The sequence below is a fragment of the Mus musculus genome, chromosome 14 (genome assembly GCF_000001635.26).
Source record: "Mus musculus strain C57BL/6J chromosome 14, GRCm38.p6 C57BL/6J".
Lineage (NCBI taxonomy): Eukaryota > Metazoa > Chordata > Mammalia > Rodentia > Muridae > Mus > Mus musculus.
In genome coordinates this window covers 62,907,047-62,931,247 of record NC_000080.6, presented here as the reverse complement: position 1 = coordinate 62,931,247, position 24,201 = coordinate 62,907,047, and the positions used below count along the sequence as shown (strand labels likewise).

Here is a 24,201-nt window from a genome sequence, read left to right as displayed (position 1 = left end):
TTTTTCTACACAAGAGAACTTTCTTCCTTGCTGTGGGAGGAACATGTCCCACAGCAAATGATGCTCAGCTTCTTAGAGCCCCGCCAGGAAGAGGTGAGCTTCTCTGGTGTTAGGCCACTCACCCCACGTACACAGACTGACAACTTGGGAGACAGACAAGAATATAGTACAATGAATTCTGAGGAAGTCTCACGGAACAAAACCTGCAGAATTCCATTTAGAGACAGCTAGCTCACTGTGCCTTGGCGTGGCAGCCTGTCAAGAAATGTTTAAAATTTAATTTATTATTATTAGTGTATGCCACAGTGTGGAGCACGTGGACATAAAAGGACAGCTTCCAACAGTCAGCTGTCTTCTTCCACCAGGAGCTCTGGGGGCTGAACTCAGGTTCCAAGCGTGTGCAGCAAGCTCTCTTTCCTGCTAACTCATCCCAGTGGCCACCAAAATATTTATAAACACAAGGGAATCTCATGGACTACTCTCTAAGCACCAATGGAGTACTTACAACATTAGAAAGATGTCCTGCAAGGGGAATGCCTCGCCTTTAAAAACTGAATGTCATACTTTGTTGATGGTTGTATGTCCATCTGCCAGTCATCCTGACAGCTAGGGCTCACATGTCGGGGCTGTGTCCTGTCTAGGTGTCAGAACTATGTCACAGCAGTCAGCAGGCCTGTTACCTTAATGATGTAGCCTTGCTCCACTCCCATGCTGTGGAAACCCCCAATACCTCGAGCCTTAAGAAGTTCTCTGAGCATCTTTTTCACACAAGGAAGAAACAGTAAATAAAAAACCAGAAAACCTTTAAGTTGTACATATCATAAATGATCATGAACCAAGGAGAAAGGACTTTGTCCAGCAAAGGATACTGCAGGCCTGAGGCCACAGCACTGGTGCGGTAACCTCCCAGGCGCTGTCCACTCTCAGAGCAGTGCCAGGCGAACTGCTTGTCCTGTCCTGTGCTCAGCACCCACTCCAGTTCCAGAACAAACAGGACCATCGTTACTCTGCTCTGATGTGCTGAAAAATTAAGAGATGAGAAAAATGACTGATAGAGAAAGTCTCCTGAGGAAAACACAAACTGCACACCACTATTACATCCTTCTCTTCCCCCCACTCCAGAAAACTGCAGCCTAGTGTTATATCCTTCTCTTCCTGCCACCCCAGAAAACTGCAGACTGGTGTTATATCCTTCTCTTCCCCCTACCCCAGAACACTGCAGCCTGGTGTTATACCCTTCTCTTCCCCACATCCCAGGAAACTGCGCCCAGTGTTACATCTTTCTCCCCCCGACCTGCCTCCAGAAAACTGCATCCCAGTGTTGCATCCTTTTCTTCTCCCACCCCCCACCCCAGAAGAGGCTGAAGGACAAAGCCATTAGGGACAGGGAAACCCAGTAGCTCTCCATCAGCAGTCAGTCAGGAAGAATGCCCTATGAATACATGTTTGGTTTTGTCCTGCCCTCACGTCCTTCCTTGTGTGCGCCCAAGAATTACTCCTCAGAAAGCTTCCTACCCCAAAGCCTGGCCAAGCATGCTAGGGTTACTGAATTAGTGTGACTACAAGTCACATTAGGAATGGCATTTACAACAGTCACTTGTGGTCAGTTTATGTGCACTCCCCCCAAAGGAAAACTATATTGATCTCTTTTGATGAAATATGATTTTTAAACTCAGAAAAAACATTCTGACAGCTTCTTATTAGAAGCCAAATGCTTGGAGAATAAAAGGGATGGTGGTGGTTTGAGTGAGAACGGCCTCTTAATAACCATCCCATGTATTTGAATGTTTGGTCCTCAGTTGGTGGAACTGTTTGGGAAGGATTCAGAGGTGTGGCCTTGTTGAAGGAGGTGTGTCACTGGGGATGGGCTTTGATGGTTCAAAAGACTCATGCCATTCCCAGTGTGGAATCCTCTGTTTCAAGCATGTGGATAAAGATGTTAGCTCTCAGCTGTTTCTGTCTCCATTTCTGCTTTGCCATCATGGACTTTCCCTTAGGAACTATAAGTCCAAATTTTACACACACACACACACACACACACACACACACATCTGTAAGTTGACTTGGTCATAGTGTTTTACCACAACAATGGAAAACTTACTGAGATTAAGAATGAAACGCCTGGGCTGGAGAGATGGCTCAGCGGTTAAGAGCACTGACTGCTCTTCCAGAGGTCCTGAGTTCAAATCCCAGCAACCACATGGTGGCCCACAACCATCTGTAATGGGATCTGATGCTCTCTGCTGGTGTATCTGAAGACAGTAACAGTGTACTCACATACATAAACATAAATAAATAATATGTTTAAAAAAAAGAATGGCACGCCTATTATACAGAAGTGTGTACATATGAGAGAGAGACTCCCCATGGTTACTCATATACAAGTACAACCCCACTAGAAGAATTTTTGCATTGCACAACTTCAGGGTGAGATGAGACTACTCATAGTTTCTAGCCATCTCTCTGTTGTTCACCGGGGCAGACTGAGGTGCAGTAAAGCTGAGTTGTTTGGCTAAGGTCTCATGGCTTCTCCATTACTTAATAAACTCAGGCAGGAAGAATTTTTCTTTCTTACTATGTAGTGCCAGGGTACAAATACAGGGGAATAGAATGACCAAGAAGGCCATTCTGAAGCCTGGCTAGGGGTTTGCTGGGGCAGGAGTAGACTCTTGAGGATGGTGAAGTATAGATCTTCCACCTCCATTACCAAGCAGCATTAGACAGTGTGGGTGGCTGTCTGCAGCCCCACTGCAGTAAAACCATCTGCCAATTGCAGAGTGCTAAACACATTCTCTTAGTCACCGCAGAGACAGAAAGTGGCATATCTGAATCCCGCCCTCCTGCCTCTCACACATGCAAACAGCAAAGCAAACCTTTGTTTCTATGGTGAAGTCAGTTCTCTTAGAGTGTGGCTGTCCGTGGGAAAACAAAACAAACTCTCAAAACTCAAAGAACACACACATACTCTAAGGAGACAACTCTTAGCCACACACACACTCTACGGAGACAACTTACTCAGAAGGAAATTCTTTGAAGGCAGATTCTTATCACTGAGCTTCAAAAACTCATAGGGAAACCTGGGCTTGCTGTCTGGCTTCCTGAATAGGAAGTGGGGAGAGGGGCATCCGAGTCTTAGCAGGAGAACACGTTTCACATCACCATGCCACCAGAGCTGGGTCTGCAGGCAGTTCCTCGCTATGCCGGTGCCCTGCTTTTCTCTCTCCCGGATTCCTGAGCTGTGACCATGATCTCACCAAATGCCCTTCCTGTGTTGCTTTTCCCTGGCCTGTGTATTTATCTGTTGAGGCAGAGTCTCTCTGTGTAGGCCGGCTATCCTGGAATTTTCTATGTACATTAGGCTGGCCTAGAACTCAGAGAGATCCTTCTCCCTCCTGACTGTTGGGACTGAAGGCACCCGCCCATCACTGTGCCTGGCTGCCATTTAGTTTTTATTGTGAATCTGACACTACATTCCTAATATAAACCTCACCTGACCATAATGTCTTTATTCTTTTGTATATATTGCTAGATGTGGTGAAATTTACTTTTGTGGATAATGACATCCAGTTTTCTCAGATTGATTTTGTATAGCATTAGTATCAGGAAATACTGATTTCCTAACAATGGGCTGGGAAATCTTTTATTTCTCAATTTCCAAAAGAATTCCTGTAGTTTCACATATTTTCTTCCTTTAATAGTCTATAAAACTAGTAAACCATCTAGGAATATATCTAGGAGTCGCTTTTGGTCTTACTCAGGCTCCAGGCTGTACCTTTTGCTGCTAAGGGCATGGTCACACACAGGGAACCAGCTATTCCTATCTCTCTATCTCCCCAGGGCAGCTGCCAAGTCAGCTCGCACCTTATAACCACCCTCTGGGATTTGGTTTTCTCTTTGCTCTGGCAAATGGGAAATTTTTTTTTTCTCATAAGCTTAATGCTGGATTAAAGAAAACAACAAAAATGTACTATTTTACCATCAGCTCTAGGAGTCTGTGAAAAAAGCATCCACAAGTGTCTGGCTATTGGGTTTGTGTAATTATCTGACAGAAAGCATGTGGGCTATGCTAGAAAACCTGCCCTGTAAATGCATGTCAACAACAGATCCCGGTAATGGGCTTCTCAGATATGCACCTGGCAGGACCATCAATACCTTTAACAAAGGTGCAAGAAAGAAAATACAAAGCCAAAGGGAGTTAATATATGTAATGACAACTAAAATTCTAATATATCTTTATAAGTTGAGCAGACAGGCCAGTTAAAATGAAAAAAGTAACAGATTGGCAAGTCCAAGATTTAGTATAAAAAGAAAAGTAGATGTTCCAAAACACAGGATGCAGCCTTAAAATATCCTGTGAGGATGCTGCAGTGGTACCTGCCCCACATGAGTCACAGTGTGAAACGGCTGCCAGAACTCACCTGTATGTTATTACAGCAGTGGCAGGAGGGGAGAGAAGCAGGATCTACCCAGCAGATTACATGCATGCACTAGTCATCTACTGCTGGGTAACAAATTATCCCAAAGTTGATGTCTCAAAGCATCCTATTATCTCAGAGTTTCTGTGGGCCAAAAATGCTCCAGACATAAGGTTTTTCCTAGGAGAAAATTACTGTGTGTGTGCATGTGTGTGCGTGCGTGCGTGTGTGTGTGTGTGTGTGTGTGTGTGTGTGTGTGTGTAGTGGTGGTGGTGGGGGTGTCATCTGAACGCTTAACAGAGGGTGAGCTGGTTTCTAATCAATCTCACATAGCTTTTGGCTGGGTTCAATTCTTCATGGGCTGCTGAGCAGGGAGTTTTAGTCCCTCACTGGCTGTTGATGAGATGCTTCTTGGCTCATTAGCACACAGGCTTCTCCACAGGGCAGCTCACATCATCAGACATCACACTAGGGAGCAGGAAGGTGAGCGCCATGCATGCCCAGTCTCCGCTCATAATCTTGGAAGTGATCTCCATCACTTACCACGTTCTAAGTCTAGCTCACCCTTATGAGGGGAAGAGACCGATCATTAGGAACCATACAAAAAGTTACACGACACACCAGGTTGTATTTGAAAATGGTCCTAATGGTATAGTATGAGACCTCAAATCTGAGTAAGACAGTCAAACATGTTTTTAGAGAACAACAGCTTATTAAAAAAAAAAACAGTTGAAGCATAATATGCTTATTTTAGAGAAGTGAATAAAGATGAACAGAGGAGAAGGAAGAATAGGGCCTTCCGTAGCTATTTAAGAGGCTGGAGAAAGGTGAGACTCAAGTTTTTGTGGTTCCAACAAGCTAAGCAAAAACTTGAAGGGCACATTGTAAAATCTCTCACATAAGCCTCTTACAGATAGACACTATATATTTCTGTTCATTATTACACTCCTGAGCTAATGGAACACTGTAGGTACTCAATAAATATTTGATTAGTGATGCATAGGAATAAAACCACAGGGAAATAGTTTTAGCTCCAAATCTTAAAGAAAGCAATGCCTAGATCCTTCCACACCCATGCTAGCAGAATGCCTTTGGAGGTCATGGAGGAGATGCTGGGAGGCCACAAAGAATGAATGAGGCCAAGATATCTGGATACAATGACATTGGGAATGTAAGGACCCAATGCCCTGATTCCATGATACTGCTGGTCTGGATAAAGGCCCCCTCCAAACACTACTGACTAACAGAGTGAATTTGGCCAATGGCCATTGTTAAACACATGATAGAAACTGTGGCCCTCCACCCCCACCCCCACCCCTACCACCACATGTCAAAGCATTTTACAAACATGAAATGAGGCTCGTCTGAACAACCTGAGGCTGACTTTACTTTTCCTGAGCCTGCTGTACCATTCCCAGAAAGCATGGTGGACTTGGAGTCACCCTGCCCTAGTCTGGCTTGGTACTTGACCTCTGTAGAACCTGGATTCTTCTGGCCTCAATGACTTAGTTCACAAACTGGGATATTGCCAGGGACCTCCCAGGGTTTCTCTTGTTGTTCCCCCATGTAACGTAAGTGTTCTTGGTGAGGGTGGACATTATTAAGAGACAGTTTCAAAGCAGGCTGATGACTCTCCTGCAACACCTACCTTGATAGTTTTTCACAGGTGTCATCTTGTTATAATCTTCAGACAAAATAAACTCCTACAAGACAAGAGAAAAACGTTAAGCAAAAAAAATTTTCTTGAGATTTTTACTTATGTGTATGGATGGTGGTTTTGCCTGCATGTATGTCTGTGTACCACATGCATGCAGTGCTCACGGAGGCCAGTAGAGGGAGTCAGTCCTCTGGAACTAGAGTTGCAGATGGTTGGGCGTTATCTTGTGAGTTCTAGGAATTGAACCCTGGTCCTCTAGAAGATCAGCCAGTGCTCTTAACCATGGTCATCATCCAGGCCCCAAGCAAAAGCAGCGTTTTTAATGAACAATTCTGCTTTGGTAATCAGACCACATAACAGAATTACAGCTAACATTAGTGTGTCCCTCCCTCAAGAGTAACCCAAACTCTGATCCAACATAAGATCAGAAATTTTACCTCACAACTCTCTAGTTGGCTCTTCTTATATAAGAAGAATCATATTAGATGATGTTCTGAGTCTGGATTCTGGTCAATGCCAATCTTAATGATCAAAAAATCTCACTGGCACCAGAGAGAACATTTGAAAGACTTCATCGGTGAGCTAATGGGCGGCCATTCTCTACTGAGAAATAAGGTTAGCTATCTGGAGTCTGCTGCTACTAACATCAGCAATTCTCTTTCCCTTACAATGAGCTCCCAGGGCTGCTCCTGCTCAATCCTTGTATCTCTAGAGCATGGAACAGAGAGTCTTCAACAAACGTCAGCCATGAGAAGCCACCTCCTAAGCTGATGAGACGAGGCTCGACAACCAATGTACTGAAGACACGAGTTTCTACAGCATATCTGGGGCGTGGGGCACATCAAAGGGTCACAGCTAAGCAACTGAGCAGTTGGCCATGCCCAAGGAGACACCAACCTGGGTTTTATAAGGCTTGGCAGCAGTTGAGCTCCTTAACCTTCTCAAATGCAAACACCCACAGATCCTTAAAAGGTGAATTATAAAGCAGTGTTTATTCAGGCTTCCAACAGAACAATAAAGCTTTTCACAAAGCATCCAGATTTTTTCTCTGATGACTTTCTTACAAAGCAGGGCAGGAGGACAGACATGGAAATCCTTTTCTTGCTGTTAGATGCTTACTGAGTTCAAGAGATTATGTAATGTTTTTAAGAAAAAACACTGTATGCTTTTGTGACAGATGCCACAAAGGTAAACTAGGACGGCATGCCAGGGCAGACTATCTTCTCTGGTTTCTGTCATAGTCCTGGTAAGACGCTTACCAACAAAGGAATTTTCTTTAAAATGTTTTCCTTGGGAAAAACATTTCTGAACTTGCCAGTTTAAACTTCCATCATGAATCCTTCAAGGAGTAGCAGCGTTATCTCCTCATTTCTGAAGAGTTCAACACAAAACGTAACGGATAAAGTTGAAAGTATACATATAGCTTCCTCCAGAGGAACTAACTGACGATGTCTGTGATACCTGACTCTCCAGAGCCTCCAAGGCAGACAGAGAAAAGCTGTCTGCTGTAGACACAACTGAGAAGCGGACAAGTCTGGGTCATTCGTGATAGATGCTGAAATGGTCACTGGCCTAAGCAAAAAGACCTTACTTCCTTTTGGGAAAAGGCCAGGCACAGGATAAAAAAATTTGATGCAGGTTTTCATGTAGGATTTAAGACTTGCATACAAAATAAAAAACTACCAGTTCATGTACTAATAAACTAATTTTCAAAAATATTTTCTTCCTTTGATGATAAAAATACAGACAAGGAAAATTTGGGGGAGATATTATCACTTTTTATTGATGTATATATATATATATATTTAATAGTGGAAACCACATGCTATTCTCAGTATACCAATAATAACTATTTAAAGGTACCTTTGTGATATCATTTCTTTGATATAAGTATAATTGAAATCATATCAATAATACTTCTTTTTTAAAGATTTCTTTATTTAATGTATGTGAGTACACTGTCACTCTCTTCAGACACAGCAGAAGAGGGCATCAGATCCCATTACAGATGGTTGTGAGCCACCATGTGGTTGCTGGGAATTGAACTCAGGATCTCTGGAAAAGCAGTCAGTGCTCTTAACCACTAAGCCATCTCTCCAGCTCTATAATACTGTTATTTTACAGTTTAATGAATATCTATAGTAAAAACAGACTGTGAAAATGGTCACTTTGCCTTCAAATTCACTATTCTACAAGAGCACAAATACTCATATGGCTGGCACATATAGAAGATTGCTGTCTCAAACACAGAACTCTGCCATGACACCCCATCAAGCATAAGCCACTCAGTCACTACATCCACATGACAGAGATTTACCCAATCCCATCAACAGGTGAGTTCCTCTTTTCACTGTTGCCAAACTAACATGCAAGCAAATGGCATCTCATTGTGGTTTGCTGTGCACTGCTGTTTATACACTGGAGTCTTTCCTTTTTTCATATAGATTACTTGGTACCTTCTTTTTTCTATACATTTTAATTTAGATTTTTGCTTTAAACTGGTGCTCCCCTCTCCCCACCCCAAAACAACTGTCTCTGAGGTAACCCCTTTAAATGAAAGCTAGCACTGGCAGTGAAGCCTCCATAGCACAGCAAAGGTCCAACAGAGGGAAACAGAAGAAAGCTTGGCACAGCACCACCAAGTAGCCCTGAGTCTCAGAGAAGCCAGTTCTCCAGCACACAGAAGTGGCTGGACAGACAGAAGTAAGGACGGCCATAAGAACACAGGCGAGAAGGAAGGGGAGGGGAATTACCTGCATCGTTCTCCATCTCCCCTGGATCTCACTCTAGCTCCACAGTAGCTTCTCCTTCCCTCTGGGACATAGCCTAAGCCTAGCCCCCACGTGCAGGCTGGTGAAGTCACATCTTAGGAAAGTGGCCGAGGAGCCCAGGACTCTGTGCCCTGGCTTAAGGTGCAACAATAAACCCAGGGCATCTGGGAAACAGCAACATCTGAGGCAATGCATATAGTGTGTGGTCCGTGCCATTTTGTAGTCTACAATTTTACTACTGATGTATAGAAAGGTTTTGACTACTAGACTTGAAACCTACCATTTAAAAAGTAAAGCTGCCAATATTTCTTTGTCCAAATATTCTGCCTTTGTATCACATCTATCAGATCTTTGTGGAGCTGAAAATGCCACTGATGGCCTGAACTGATGGCCTCCAGCTCCCAAGCCCTGGGACTGCAGGCTTGCACCCGCCGTGCCCAGTTAATGAACTCAGGCCCCCGTGCATGTTAGATGCGAGCACTCTAGAAACTGGGCCATTTCCTCTGCCTCTGCACTAGAATTTACATTTACCTTTATAAAGTTTATGTTTATAAAACATGTTTCAATTGAAAAGTCTCCCATGAGGAATACACTCCCGTCTTTATATTTAATCTTTAACTAGCCTGAGCAGCTCTGAACATCTGCAAATATTTCATTCTTCTTCAACTCTTTTCCTTTCTCTGAAAACCAAGCCTAGCAAATTAGTCAATCAGATGGCAAAACTACTTTCATTGAGCAAGACGGTTTTTTTTTAAGTTGCTAACGCGTCCTGTCATTTAAAAAGTACTAAAAGTCCATGTTTGCCTAGACACATGCCAATCACAGCCCTCTTGAACTCATCATGAGAACTTTTAACCGCTTTTTATTTGCATTTGAAATATGTCTGTCAAATAGACACCATGGCTTTTGTTTGGTAATAGAGTTGCCTCAACTAATCCAACTTCCTGAGTTTTGTCAACCTAAGGAAGATGGCGGTAGGCAGTCTAAATGTGTTTTTCACCAGAATAAAATACCATTTTGTTTTCGAGTCATGCTTTGGACCCTACTCAGCACACGTTCTCAGTGTCACACATTCTCAGTGTCACACGTTCTCAGTGCCACACGTTCTCAGTGTCACACGTTCACAGTGCTGTCTTGAGTCATTCTGTCTTTATTCTGACCAGTCAAGGAATATTACACACTTCTTAGCACTGTCCCCCACCTCACATCAGGATCAATGAACAGATCCACAGAAGCCTGGTGATAAAGTCACAGCTCCTTATACATTAAACTCTACTGCAGCAGGATGGCTCAGTATCTGTAGCCCCTGCCACACAAGCCCGAGAAGCATGGTATGATCCCCAGAACCCACGTAAAATAAAAAGGAGAAGCTCTATGCCACAAAACTGCTTTCTGTGTGCCCCTCCCCAACACCCATCACACACGCTAATAAAACATCTTAAATTCACATTTTAAGTTTCTTGCTTTATTTGAACGCCTGCCAATAATTTCTCTTACTTCTTAAAATCTAACACTACTTCACAGATAAAAATAGAATCTAAAATTAGATCATTAGCTACCAACTGTTTGTCGAGCATGTGGTGCATCAAAGATATATACTGACTGAATGCATGATAAGTCTACTTCTATCAAGAAAACAAAACTACAGTTGCATTCCCTATAAAAGCTTTCTTCCCAGAAAAATAAACAAAGCAATCACCACGGTCACACCCAAACTTATAAAGAATAAGGGAGAAATGATGGCATGTGCTTTGTTACCTAGCAAAAGGTCACAGAGAAGTTGCCAGGTTCGAAGCAGTATGTGCTACACAAAGCCACCCCTGAAGGAGGAATTTGATAGGCTGCTCTACGCCACTGACTTGCGACTTCTCCCCCACCTCTGACTCTGACTTGGAGTTTGGTTTGCTCTGTGGGGTCCCACGCTGCCCCTCCCTGTGTTTCTGCTTCTGGTCCCCATGTTCCTGGCTTATTTCATCTGGATCCTCTACTTTCTCTTCGAGATCTTCTGACCAATTTCCTCAACTTGGCAGTTTCCTTTACGTTTCTAGCTAAGCACCTGGGATTTTCCACTCTACCCTTGTTTCAGCCTGAGTCCTCTTCAGCTTTCGAAACCCCATTACTGCCTCCAGTCTCCAGTCTTGGATTGTCTCGGTCATTTCCATCAGCCTATGTCTGTTTTCTCTGGCATCACTCAGACGTTTATTCTCAAGTTCTTTTTACTTAATTTCACCAAGCTGTTTGTGTCTTCTTTAAACTCCTTCAACTTTTTGCTAAGGTTTATGATGGTTCTTTTAAATGCTGTGTCCTAGGTTCATCAGGGTAATTCTCCTTAGCAAGCATTTTTACAGAACTGGGTTTTGGAGGTGAAATACCCCTGGCTTGATCTATCATACTGTTTATATTTTTGCAGTGAGACCTGAGTATGTGGACTTCTCTTATTAGTTCTAGGTCTGATACGGACAGAGTAGGTCGGGGCATAGGAGAGGATGTATGGGCAGGTTAGGCTTAGAAGACAAAAATGGCTTAGGTGGAATGAAGTCAGGTAGATAGAGGAGACTTGGTTGGTAGTCAGGATGTGTGACTTGGTTAAAGCCTGGAGTAAGACGCAGGTCAAGCTTGTGAAGATACTGAATGTGGTATGGGGTGAGCCTATAGGTTCGGGTACTGGGGTACAGGCAGGGCAGGTCCTGTCAAAAGCCTGGAAATTGGTTTTTGGTACAGGCTGGGATGGCCAGGCTAGGCTGGGGCAGTGGTTATGGGCACCATGCAAGCTCCAAAAGAGCAAAGCAACCAACAGTGATACTTAGCACACTATGAACCACAACAATGACCAGCATGCATGATAACCCTAGGGGTGTGGCAGTGGCTCACAATATCTGAGAATAACCAACAACTCTCTAGCTAGACCTAAGAGTCATTCAACAACAGGGAAATCCACCTGGTACTAGGAACCTAGCCAAGTGTTCAAGGCTAGTGAAGTCATGGATTTCAGAGGAGAATCTATAACTGCCATTTTGCTAAACCAGCAAAATCCCTAACTATAGCCTAAATTATATATTCTTATACCTATAGGTAAATATAACCCTCAATACCACAAAGAAACAGCAATAGAGACCACTATAGAATACCACAACCAATCAAAATGCAGTTATAAAGCACAGTCCCAATGGATATAGGTTATATATTATAATATATAATATATAAAAGTTTATATAGCCAGGCGGTGGTGGAGTACACCTTTAATCCCAGCACTTGGGAGGCAGAGGTAGACGGATTTCTGAGTTCAAGGCCAGCCTGGTCTACAGAGTGAGTTCCAGGACAGCCAGGGCTATACAGAGAAACCCTGTCTCAAAAACAAACAAAAGTTTATATAAATAAATATATTATAATATATAATACATACATAAAACACCTCCTACACCTATGGCTCAGAGTTCATTGTAAAAGATGGGGTGCAAAGATTGTAAAAACCAGAGGAAGAGGGAGTTTGCTCTGAGATTTTGTTTTTAGGATGTCAGAAGCTACACTCATAAAGTCTCACCAACACGACTGCCTAAACATGAGCCAAATGACACTAACCATAGACAGGTTAGTGTGGACTAGGGGAGCTACATAAAGAACTACAGGCAACCAAGGATGCTGAGAGTGGGAGAAGTAAGTCTTCCTCAGAGAAAAGCACACCAATGGTTGGTTACCAATACCAAACGGTCAGCCCTGAAAATATACATACAACTAACATACAGACCAAGCAGGTTGCATAGATGTTGTATACACACATCTATGTAACAACAATTAATGAAGAATAAAGCAATGAATTTGAAGGAGAGCGAGGATGGGTATGTGGGAGGTGTGGGGAGAGGAAATGGAAGCAGAAATGTGATTATGTTCTATCTCAATGAAAGAAACACAAAAACTAAAAAGATTAACATTTCTAATACAAAACCACACTTTTAATTTTAAAAAGCAAATGAATTAACTTCTATTGTTTCTAATACATTTCCTTAGATAATAATGAGATTTAGGTAGTAAACTGTTATTCTTTAAAAGAAGCTGACCCAATTCTGTAATATGCAAATGACATTGTAACTCTTCTTTATAAATAGGTAGGTCTCCTTCTGTAGGGGTCCTTTCTCTGCCAGGTGTCTCACTGAGTCAACAGTTACTTCCCAGAAACCTTTTTCTTCCCGTAAAACTGTCTACTGAATATACACACACAAGTGTGATGGCCACAGAGGAACTAGAGGTCCACCATTGTACAAATATTTCCATTAGGTAGTTTACAGACAAAGTCTGGTTGGGATGGTGATATTAGTAAATTTCTCATTTCATATTAACTGAGCCTGTTTTCAGAAGTGTCCGGAACATGGTTTACTTAATGTCTTGATTTTAACTGACAGTGACTGCATACACACGTGGGAGCACATGTGTGAATATACACAACACTCCATCTCAAATGCCTCTCCTCCCTTTCCCCAGTTCTTGGCAACCATCCTTCTATCTTCCTTACATTAAATATTCAGTTTTTATTTAGATTTTGGCTTAAACTTATCATTAAATTTAACAGTAGGAAAAAAAAAAACCTTTAACTACTTAATCAATCAACTTACCATATTACTGTTGAGTTTAATGAAACATATGGGTAGGTTTGAGAGTTTGTTAACCAAAGATTAGCACCACTGAAAGTAGAGTACACCCTCTACCAGCCTGGGAGAAAACACTTATATATGGTATTTATTGTTCTAAAAAAGGATCTTAAATTCAAGATTTCAAGGTGTAAATCAAACAGAGATGTTGAATGCTTGGGATCTGTTACAAGGAAGACTAATATACAAGCAGAGAGCTGAGACCAAAAGACAGTACGTGCTCACCCAGGTCTTCCGTGCCAACCGTCCTTCGCTCTCTGATTATGACTTCCTGGGATGCCTCATGCAAGTGAACTTAACAGTGCTGTTTCGCTCTGTAATTCTAGAATTGTGCTCATTTTACTGATCATACTATCCTTAGGTTTACTGATATTCATCACATGGAACAGAATTGAATGCATCATATTCAACATCCTAAGTACACATCACATTTTCTTTATTCATCTTTTGACAGACACATAGCCTATTTCTGGCTACTGTGACTATTGCAATATCTGCTCTCAATTCCACTAGACAGGCATCCCTAAGTAGGATTGCTGGATCATGTAGTAGTTCTAATTTTAATAATCCAAGGGACCTCTACATAAGAGTTTCACATAAAATCAGTACTGTGAAAGTGTTACTACATTTAAAAGTGCCCTCACTTTTGTTATATACCTTCTGAATCTGTAGAGTCGACTTTTTGCCTCTGTTTTCAGGGTTTTCTGAATCAATTTTAAGTTGTGAAGCATACTAACTGTACTATTTCTAACAATCTGCAGTGTTGTTCTAGGTTTTATGCATGCTCTTTGGGTTGCAAGGAATTGCAGGCATGAGAGAGGATTTTTCATTTAGAGTCAAAGTCTATGACTTCTTCCCGAGACTTGGAAGGAGGCTGTGCTGGCCAATGTTCCACATCCGGCGTCTCTCCTGGGACGTCTGCTGCTCTCAATGAGAAAATCCAGTAAGTGCACAACGACCCAGCTTCCACTCTCATCACAGACGCATCCATGAGGTCATCCCAGAGCACAGGGGGCCTGCAGAGCAATGCTACTCCTCTGTATGATACAGGGAGAGCTACGCCATTGACACTTGTCACTCCTCTGTAAGATAAAGGAGAGCTACGCCACTGACACCCTCTATGATACAGGGAGAGCTACGTGCCATTGTCACTCCTCTGTATGATACAGGGAGAGCTATGTGCCACTGACACTTGTCCATGCCCACAGAATGGAGAATGAACCCTGAGCCATGGACTGTGGGCAAGGCGTCCACAAATTCATCACTAACCATAGAGATACAATTCTGCTACAGGATGTTCATATGGGCGGGATGCATGTGGAGCCAGAGGCACAGGCAAAACCTCTATATCTTTGTCTCTACTTTCTTGTACATCAGAAGAGTACTCAAGAAGTCCATCAATAACATTTCAAATCCTAGAATAATAATGCTCAAAATTACCTTCTTCAATTGTTTGGTTGTTTTTCCCTCAAACTTGAGAATCTTTTTATTAAATCTTGAGAGAAAATCAACAGGCCAGGTAAGCTGAAAACCCTAACACCTGCTGGGAGAAAAGAGACAGAAAAGAATAAAGCCATGCCCTTTGAGTTGGCAAGCAGGTGTTAGAAAGGGAGGGAGCCCAGGATGCTAGGGAAAACAGGTAAAGGCTTTTGGCAGGCATCCATTGAAGATGGAACTAAGGGAAGTTATACCTTTTGAACTAGAACTCAGAAAAGTGGGCGGGCTTGACTCAGGGTCTGCAAGCTGCTCAAGTCTCAGTGCCTTACTCTGCATCTCCAGACTCTAACAAGTGTCCTGGGACTTGCATGCTTCACAAAACTCCTCAGGACTCTGAAGGACATGTGTTTATGTAAGTTGTATGAATTGATATTTATCACACTAGAAATAAAAACCGATAAAGCTATAAGATATTAACTCAATATAATATAGGTTAATAAAGTCTATAAAAATGGAACTTTTTATAAACAAAACTTAGTGACAAGAGTTGTATGTGCTCCATGTTAACGGCTTTCTGCACGAAGAGAAGCAGTTGGAGTCTCAAGCTGCTTCTCAATTCACTCCACACATCTGCCAGAAGTGGGAGCGGGAAGACGAGCTCCTACAACTGATGGCATAGCTTCCCTTTCCTCGGCCTCAGTGAGAGCCACTGGCTTCAGTGAGACAGCTGACCTTGGGTGGACTGATCCTGCTGGCCTGCCTGCAGTGCTCCCAACCACCCAACCAACTGTCTGCAAAGATGGATGAAAAGAGGCTTTGCCACAGCCTATCTTGCACCCAGGGACCCCTCATCCCTTTGGACAAAGGTTCTTTTAAGAAGTGGAGGGAAGGAAACACTTTAGCTTCAGCCTCCACTCAGCCTTGCCTCTCAGCTGTGTAAGAAACCTCTGATCACATTTCTGACTAATACGCCACGACACACAGGAGGGTGTGGAATAAGAGAAGGAAAAGAGCTGGGGTGTGTGCAGTAACAACAGTCAACCATCTCTCCATATTGAAAACATCATTACACGAAACAGGAGTACAAACTACTAGTCCAGACTTTCACTGCCACCCAGGGCTGTGTGTTGAAGGCTCTTGGTCACAGGTGTCACTGCTGGTAGAACCTTGTGGGGATGAGGCCTAGTGGGAGTCATCATAGTATGCCCACCTAGGGACCCAGCCTCCTCCTGTCTTTTGTTTTGTTTCTCAGTCACTGCAGAGTGGGCAGGCATCTTCTGCAGATGTCCCTGCCATGGTGTAGGTGCTACCACAGCATGAGATTTCTGAACCTGAGCGCCAAAACAGGCTGCTTTCCCCTACGTTAATTCTTGAGTAGTTTGTCACAGTGCTGAAAAACTAACAGATACTTTTTTCCCTAAAAATTCTTCCACAAACTTCAGTTTGTACATAAAGCAGCAAACTAGAAATTTCAAGATCTTCCTACACTGCTTAGTTGTTAGGCTGTCTGTCCCCAGTGGCTTACCTGGGCACACGATTTATTGTCTGCCATCATCTTCTCCAAACAATATTTTTATGTTTTCTCAGTGCTAAGTGTAAATAGCCGTACATATTGATGCTCAAGACAGAAATTCAAGGGGTAAAGACTCACATGTGTGTCCAAGAAGCCCCACACCAACTTCTAAGACTTAGGAACAAATGTTCTTGGAAAATGCTTCAAAAAAACAAAATGGGAGTGTCCAGTTTAAGGTTAAAATTGCAGATGTATTACACAAAGAAAGCTCCTGCCCAAGCCCCATTAATCTCATGGTTAGTAAAAAAGAATGAATATTTTAAATAACATTTGAATATAATAAAAGTTAGGCTGTAATATTAAGTAGGAAATAGATAAAATTAATTTATATTACTTAGTTACTTTTCTGTCGCTATGATGAAATAGCAGGACCAAGGCAATTTATTTAAAGAAGTGTTTAATCTGGGCCTCGTAGTTTCAGCGCTAGAGCCCATTTTTACCATGGCAGGAAGCACAGCAGCAGATGGGCAGGCATGGCACTGGGGCACTAGTCGAGAGCTTACATCTTGAGATACAACTACAAGGCAGAGAAAGCTAACTCAGGTTGGCACTGGCTTTTGAAATTTCAAAGCCCACCCCCAATGGTGCATATCCTCCCATAAGGACACACCTCTGAATCCTTTCCAAACAGTTTCACCAACTGGGTTCCAAGTATTTGAATATATGTGGCGATGGGGACCATCCTCACTCAAAACACAAACGGTCAGTTGTTGGTGCTCTAAAATGGCTTGAAAGTTTTGAGAAAATTATCCTGAACATATAAAACACCTTCCCTGTGGAAGTGGAAACGGTTTATGATGTCATGATTGCTACACTAAGCACTCAGCTAGACTGCTGTTCCCACTCAGGAGTATCTGTACTCCGCTTAAGTGTTGGATGTCCTGGAGTTCCAGAGTCTGAGGGCAAAACCTGATTTTGTGAGTGCTCTGTTAACTTAGAAAGAGCAGCCCTCTATTAAGGTTAATAGATTTTTTTGTTTTTTGTTTTGTTTTGTTTTGTTTTTCGAGACAGGGTTTCTCTGTATAGCTCTGACTGTCCTGGAACTCACTTTGTAGACCAGGCTGGCCTTGAACTCAGAAACCCGCCTACCTCTGCCTCCCGAGTGCTGGGATTAAAGGTGTGTGCCACCACACCCGGCTTATATTAATAGATTTTTGAAGAATATAAGATAGTAACATAATATGCTATACAAAAATGAAGTTAATGTTTTTCTGTGAGAGATACTAACTCATTTACTATTTAAGTCACCCACCAGGGAAGAATAAACAACTTGCTCATCAATAACAGACTTTGAAGTAAAAAATACAACTTCAACGCTTTCCATAGTCCAATGACATAAAAATGGGTGCATTTTAAAGACACACACAAATAACTTACAAAGACTAAGCTTATTAGTATGGTTTCACTTTTCCTCGTCAATGCTGAAATAGAACAGTAAACTCCTTTTGACCCAAACCTCAAGACTAAGCAATGTTCCCTTCCTGGGCCAGTAGGAAACTCCCTATGCTGTACCTCAAGCTATTTCTAGCTAAGGTATCCATTCAAACCTCGCTGTAAATCTTTTTTCTGGCTTTAAGTCCATGGCTCTTTAAGTCCAGAACACTAATTAAGAAATAAATATGTACATATAAGGAACAACAAAGCCAAAATTACAAAACCCAAGTCTTACTAGCCAAAAGCAGTACCCACAAAAGCAAACTAGCCTACCAGACATGGTGGGGGAGCATCTGTGTAACCCCAGAACTCGAGGAGGATCACCACATATTTGAGGCCAGCCTACACAGTGAATTCTGGGCTAGCCCAGGACTATACCCAGAGCTCATATGCCCACAAAACTAACAAAACTGGGGTTAGGGGAGAAGGAAGCTAGTTTGGAAATGATAAGCTTACAAAACAGCTTTTCAATTCAAGATGACAAACCATTGTATAAAATGGAATTTTCTTCAATTTCAGATGAAACAATTACACTTATCAAGAAGTACAGTTTATCTTCTGCTGAAATGAAAAGAATTTCTGCCATATAAGGAATGACTACTAAAGAATGACCCGAGAGCCAAGGCCTTTATTCCAGTCCCTGCCTGGCCTCTCAGAAGAACAACTGCGGGTCTCCAGGTCGTCTTGAAAGCAGGAGACATCCTTGAGGGCTGAGAGCCGAGGTCAGGTGTGAGGGCTAGCATCTGATTTCAGTAATGAGGCTCCTTATTTGTGCTATGGATGTGAACCACACATATCTGATATTTGGTAGCAAAACTCTGATAGGTAGGTTGACAAGTGGGGGCAAAAAAGTACTTTGAATTTTATTCTTTCCAAAGCAGTCTTTGAGAAATTATACCCTAAGGGGGGCGAAAATTAAACTACAAATTTGGATATGAGGAAAAGGAGGAGGTAACAGACAACAGACAGCAGAAGCAATCTTGTAGGCCAGAGTCAAAACTGTAAGGAACAGAGAATTCTTTAAAAAATCTAGTGAACACAGACTGCAGAGAGTTCTGGGGACGAAGTGGATTATGTTTGTGGATGGGGCTCCACATGATGCCATTTACTAAAGGAACAAGGGGCTCTTTGCAGGCAAAGGAGAATGAAGTCTAGCTAGAGTCTGCTCAATCCAAAGTGCTGTGGAGACACCCAGGCTGAAGGCAAGTCAGCTTGGGCAGCCCAAGTCTGGGCTCAGGAAGCAGCTTCCAGCACAGCCCTGGGGAGTGCAGGAGCAGGGGAGCTGAGCTGCAGGAAGACTCACAACACCCACTGGGCAGGAGGAGGGCAGGAGCTGTGAGGAGCATCAACTCAACAGGGCCAGATGGAGAGGGCTCTGGAGGGAGCTCAGAGACTTAGAAACTGTACCAAACACGGATCCCTGACCCACTCAGTACCCCAAAGGCACCCTTCTCACCCTACCCCAAACTGAAAGCTCAAGGCTATAGAACCAGCTCCGCCTCCTTCCTGCATTGGGTGTGGGGTGCTTCGTTAGGTAGCCCATGCTGGCCTGGAATTCAGAATCCCCCTGTTTCAGCCTCCAAAGTCACTGAATTGCAGGCACACACCCATGTGTGGCTTGTGCTAATGTTTTGGACTTCTCTCGAATCTGGGAAGCCAAGTGGACCCATGCGATGGTGCTGATGGGAGAGTTGTGCTGGTCTTCCTGTCAATGTGGTGAGCCGTCCCTCTTCCGTCTCAGAGTTCTCCCTCGATACACTATAGGAGCCTAGGTTTATGAAAATGCACAGCTTTCCCTGGTAACTAGGAGAAGAGCTGCTCCCACATCTGTAATGTAGAAAAGCTGGGGATGTGTGCTATGGAGCCTGGATCCAAGTTCTGGTGAGGTTGGGGTAGGAATATAGAAACAGCAAGAAGCACATGCCTTGGAAAGAAAACCTACCCTAGTTACAACACCCTGGGTCCCTGCACAAGCCCAGCCCTGAACCCCAGAGACCAGGGTAGACCTAATACCACACCCTTCTCTGCTGGCATAGCCTTCTGTATCAAAACTAGCTGGCTGCCATTCTGCAGTGAAAGAATGACTGCTCCCTCCCCACGTTCTGGCTCTAGCGAATTTTGAAGCTTTACAGAGCAAGAACAAAATGTCAGAGGGTCCCTTAGGAGACATGACCCATTCCTTTGCTACTAGACAGAGGAAGGGCTTCACCCGTGATTAACATGGAAGTGTCATACCAGCCCATCTGGGCTCTGACAGTGACTAGAGAAAACTGGCATGACTCATGTCCCTAAGAGACAAAGCCCACGTGAAAAGTAGTGAAGTACCTTATGTCTACAGAGAATATGCTTTAATTGGATGGCATAGTAAGGAAAATTGGTTCCTGTTGTTGAAAAATACTGTAGGAGCCTGGGGAGATGGCCCAGTGGGTAACACACCTGTTGTACAAGCTTAAGAACCAGAGTTTGGACCCCTAGAATCCATGTAAAATCCGGTGTAAAAGTCCACCTGTAACCCCAGCACAGGAGGTAGAGACAGAATTCACATTCACCCCTGCCAACCATTTGCCCAGTCAAACGGGGGGGGGGGGGGGGGGGGGGGGGACACGGACGGACACGGGACGGACAGACAGAGAGAGACAGATGGACAGAGAAAAAGAGAGAGATGCACAGAGAAAGCTCTCTGAACACAGGCCTATAAAAGCCAGATTCCTAGGAATAAAAAGCAACACAGCCTTGATGGCTGGAAACATTTTTCCTGCTAACATTCTCAGTCTGTCAGAAAAGGCAAGTCCTTCTGATAACAAACTCTCTAGGTCCTCTCCAGTCATCACTGTGGCAATAGCACTTTGTAGTTTTCTAAGGTCAAAGCCTTTTTGTGTAGATGGGGCAGGTGTAGTGTATGTGCATGTATGTATTAGGGGGGTATGCATGCAACATGTGAGGATAGGGACAGAGATCAATGTTGGGTGTCCTCAATTGTTCTATACGTGTTCTCAGACAGGGCCACTCACTGAATGTGGAGCTCACTGAAGTGGCAATAACAGCTGCCCATCAATCTCCAAGGATGCTCTTGTCCCTGCCTTTCCCATATCCCGTTTTTTATCAAATGCTTGGGATTTTTAACTCGGATCCTTGGGCAGGCAATATATCAACTGAGCCATCTGGCCAGCCCTCTTTTTAAGGGTGATAAAGATGAAACAGCAGTAACTTAAACATGTCTACAGAAAAATACAGCTTTTGATGGTCTGCAGTTTGTAAATTACTGGAGAATTACTGTGATGAGACAGCAAAGACAAAAGATGGCAACAGAAGCAAGCTGAACATCCACACCTCCACTTAGGAATTCCCCCCATCCCCGACACACACGGTCGACTAAATCCATCCACTTGCAGTGGGTTTTGAAGATTCATGGACACTGGCTACAGAGACTGCTGCTGCTGCTGCCAATGACATTGGCAGAAGCTGATATTTATCTGCCCTATGCACAGGCTATTCTAGGAGTTCTCCATAGTTTCCTGAAAAAAACTATATCAAATGAACACAGTTACCATCCCCACCGTAGACTGAGGCAGAGAGCAGTGTGACACTTGATTAGGAAGGACTGTGACTGAATTCAGGCAGTGAGACTCCAAAGCCTAGGTTCCTAACCCCTATAAGGTCAGCTCAACAGACCTTACATTCATTCATTTATTCATTCATTCACTTATTCCCTTGTTGATTCTGAGTATTTACAAAGCACTTAGAATCAACCAGTACGGGGTGCTAGGGACACAGAGAAACAATCAGGCTCAGTCCCCACCCTGTGAAGAATTGTGAGCATACGCACGAAAACTCAGAGAAAGGGCCCTGTACAAACCAAGGCTGTGGGCATGGGAGGACCAGATCTGCAAGGTCACAATGGCTATCTGAAAACACTTTCCCTGTCTCCTAAGTGCCAGCAGAAGCCATGAAAGGTTTCCCTGTAGGCAAGATTAAAAATCCACCTCTGCAAAGAGCCCTTCAGTCCTAATATGGAAAATGAGCCTGGTCAGCCTGTGAATGGGAGATAACCAATTAAGGGGAAAACTGAGAAAGGTCCGGAAGGAAGACAAGAGTAAAGAATGGTGGGGAAGGGGCCTAATGTGAAGAGGGAGTAGAGAGGGCCAGGGAAGAAAGGAAGCTGGTAAACAGGTAACGGTAACTGATAGACGAGAGAACTAGCAAGTCAGAGGGACAGTGGCCCCAGTCACTGCAATGAAAGCACTGGGAACTGGCATGTGGGCAGAATGACCTCTGTTTTAGACTTGGCAGTTAGGGGTTCATCTTCAATAAGAAACATTAGGAAGTCAGAACCTCCAAGTAAGGTCTAGACAGAAGCACAAAGCTCATTTTGTCACATGCCTGGCAAGTGATGTGTGGCTGAGGCTGTACAGAGAGACGAGCCGTGGCCTCAGAGCAATGTGGATGAACTCCAGCACCAGACGAGAGCTGGCTACAGAACCGGCAAGGAGAGGAGCTGGAGAACAGAAGAAAGGCGGCAGAAGCCCATGTTAAGGTGTACAAAACTGCACTGCACTGCACAGAGGGATGCTGCATCCTGGAGAGAGCTCAAGTGTAAGGAGGCCAGACCCAGCACTGCCAGGCTCAACACTGCTGGACAGTGTGGGGAAGGGCACACAGGCCTTCAGAATCAGCCAGGAACCTGAGTGGGCTGAGGGCCTGGAAGGCAGACTGCAGTGGTTTGAGTTTTGTGCTGGACAGTTTCATATCAACTTGACATAAGCTAGAGCCATCTGAGAGAAGGGAACCTCAACTGAGAAAATGCCTTCACAAAACTGGGTTGTAGGCAAGAGCATGAGGCATTTTCTTAATTAGTGATTGACGGGGGAGGGTTCAGTCCACGGTGGGTGGTGCCACCCCTGGGCTGGTGGTCCAGGTTCTATAAGAAAGCAGGCTGAGCAAGCTATGAGGAGCAAGCCAGCAAGCAACATTCCTCCATTGCCTCTGTTTCAGCTCCTGCCACCAGGTTCCTGGCCTATTTGGAGTTCCAGTCCTGGTTTCCTTCAATTATGAAATACAATGTGTAAGTGTAAGCCTATTATACCCTTTCCTCCCCAGCTTGCTTTTCGGTCATGGCGTTTTATCACAGTAATAGAAACCCTAGCTAAGTTCCATGTGAGGAAGTCACAGTGGTGACTGTGAAGAAGGCTTTTGAGAAGTCAGATTTTAAGAAGTGAGAGTACAAGGAGAGAAAGGCTGAGAGTTACAATGTTTCAGTTCTTGTTTCTAAGAAGCTGGAGAATTTCCAAACCAATAGGAAGGAACCTTGGAAGGAAGACTCTTTAGGGCACAGAGTCTTAAGATGAGAAGGAGAAAGTACTGGGCCATCATTATTTCCTTGTCACTGACTTTCTAAAACACAGGTGTGCTGTGGTGACTGGCCAACTACTGCTGTACATAGTAGATGACTGATTTTAACCCACCCTCAACACTCTAAGCTTCCTTACCTTCTACAGGACAATCTGGGTGCTCCTGTAAGGATCTGTGCTAGAGAATGGGGCAGGCATTGGTTAGTGGTTCATGCCTGTAGTCCTGGCATTCAGGAGATAGAGACAGAAGTTTAAAGCCATCTTTCAATGAAGAGAAAATTCAAGGCCAGCCTGGGCTACATGAGTAGCCATCTCAAACAACGGTCTTCTAAAACCTAAAGCTACAGGGTGGCACAGTGGCTCAACATTTAGGAGTCTGAGACAGGAGGATCAAGACTCTGAGGCCAAACTCAGCAACATGGTGAGATCTTGTCCCCAAAACACAAATAAAAATTCATAATTACAGTGGTGGTACAGAATAACCTCAGGCCAAAGAAATGCTGTTGCATTAAATTCACTCACTGCTGCTCAACCAAGGTTTCCGAGAACACACAGGAACCAAACAAGACATGAATGAGTTACACGGGCAATGACATTAGGGAGACAAGCTTGGCCTTCAGAGGTTCCAGAAAAGTCCACTACCCACACAAATGCCAAAGGCACAGTAACTGCCACAGTTTACTCTGGTAAAATTCCCTTTGGGAAATTAACTGTATCAACCAACAGCAAGCCACTGGCACAGCAGTGCCTTAGAACTATTGTCTCTTGAGTACAGCTCCAACATGTCTCTATAACTCAGCACAAGTGCGGGAGAACATGGTTACCTACCACTAGAAAGAGCTCACAGTAGAAAGCCCAGTGACTCCAAATGTCTAGAAAACTCAGAAATGCTGTTTACTTACTTATTGCATTTGTGTGTGTGT

The 24,201-nt window shown here is 43.6% G+C and overlaps 1 protein-coding gene across 6 annotated transcripts in view; it reads right to left on the bottom strand.

Moving 5' to 3' along the window:
- Nucleotides 1-24,201, bottom strand: part of Wdfy2 (WD repeat and FYVE domain containing 2) — a 123,849-nt gene that overhangs the window by 30,262 nt on the left and 69,386 nt on the right. For all 6 annotated transcript variants that reach the window (XR_003950859.1, XR_001781124.2, XR_383185.4 and 3 more), the window contains 2 exons: nt 6,064-6,118; nt 870-1,020 (listed from right to left, as the gene is read on the bottom strand). Coding sequence is in view for 3 of the 6 variants with exons in the window: in XM_006519064.2 (XP_006519127.1) it covers nt 870-1,020; nt 6,064-6,118 (206 nt within the window). In the remaining 3 variants the exon portion in view is untranslated. The remainder of the gene's footprint in view (nt 1-869; nt 1,021-6,063; nt 6,119-24,201) is intronic.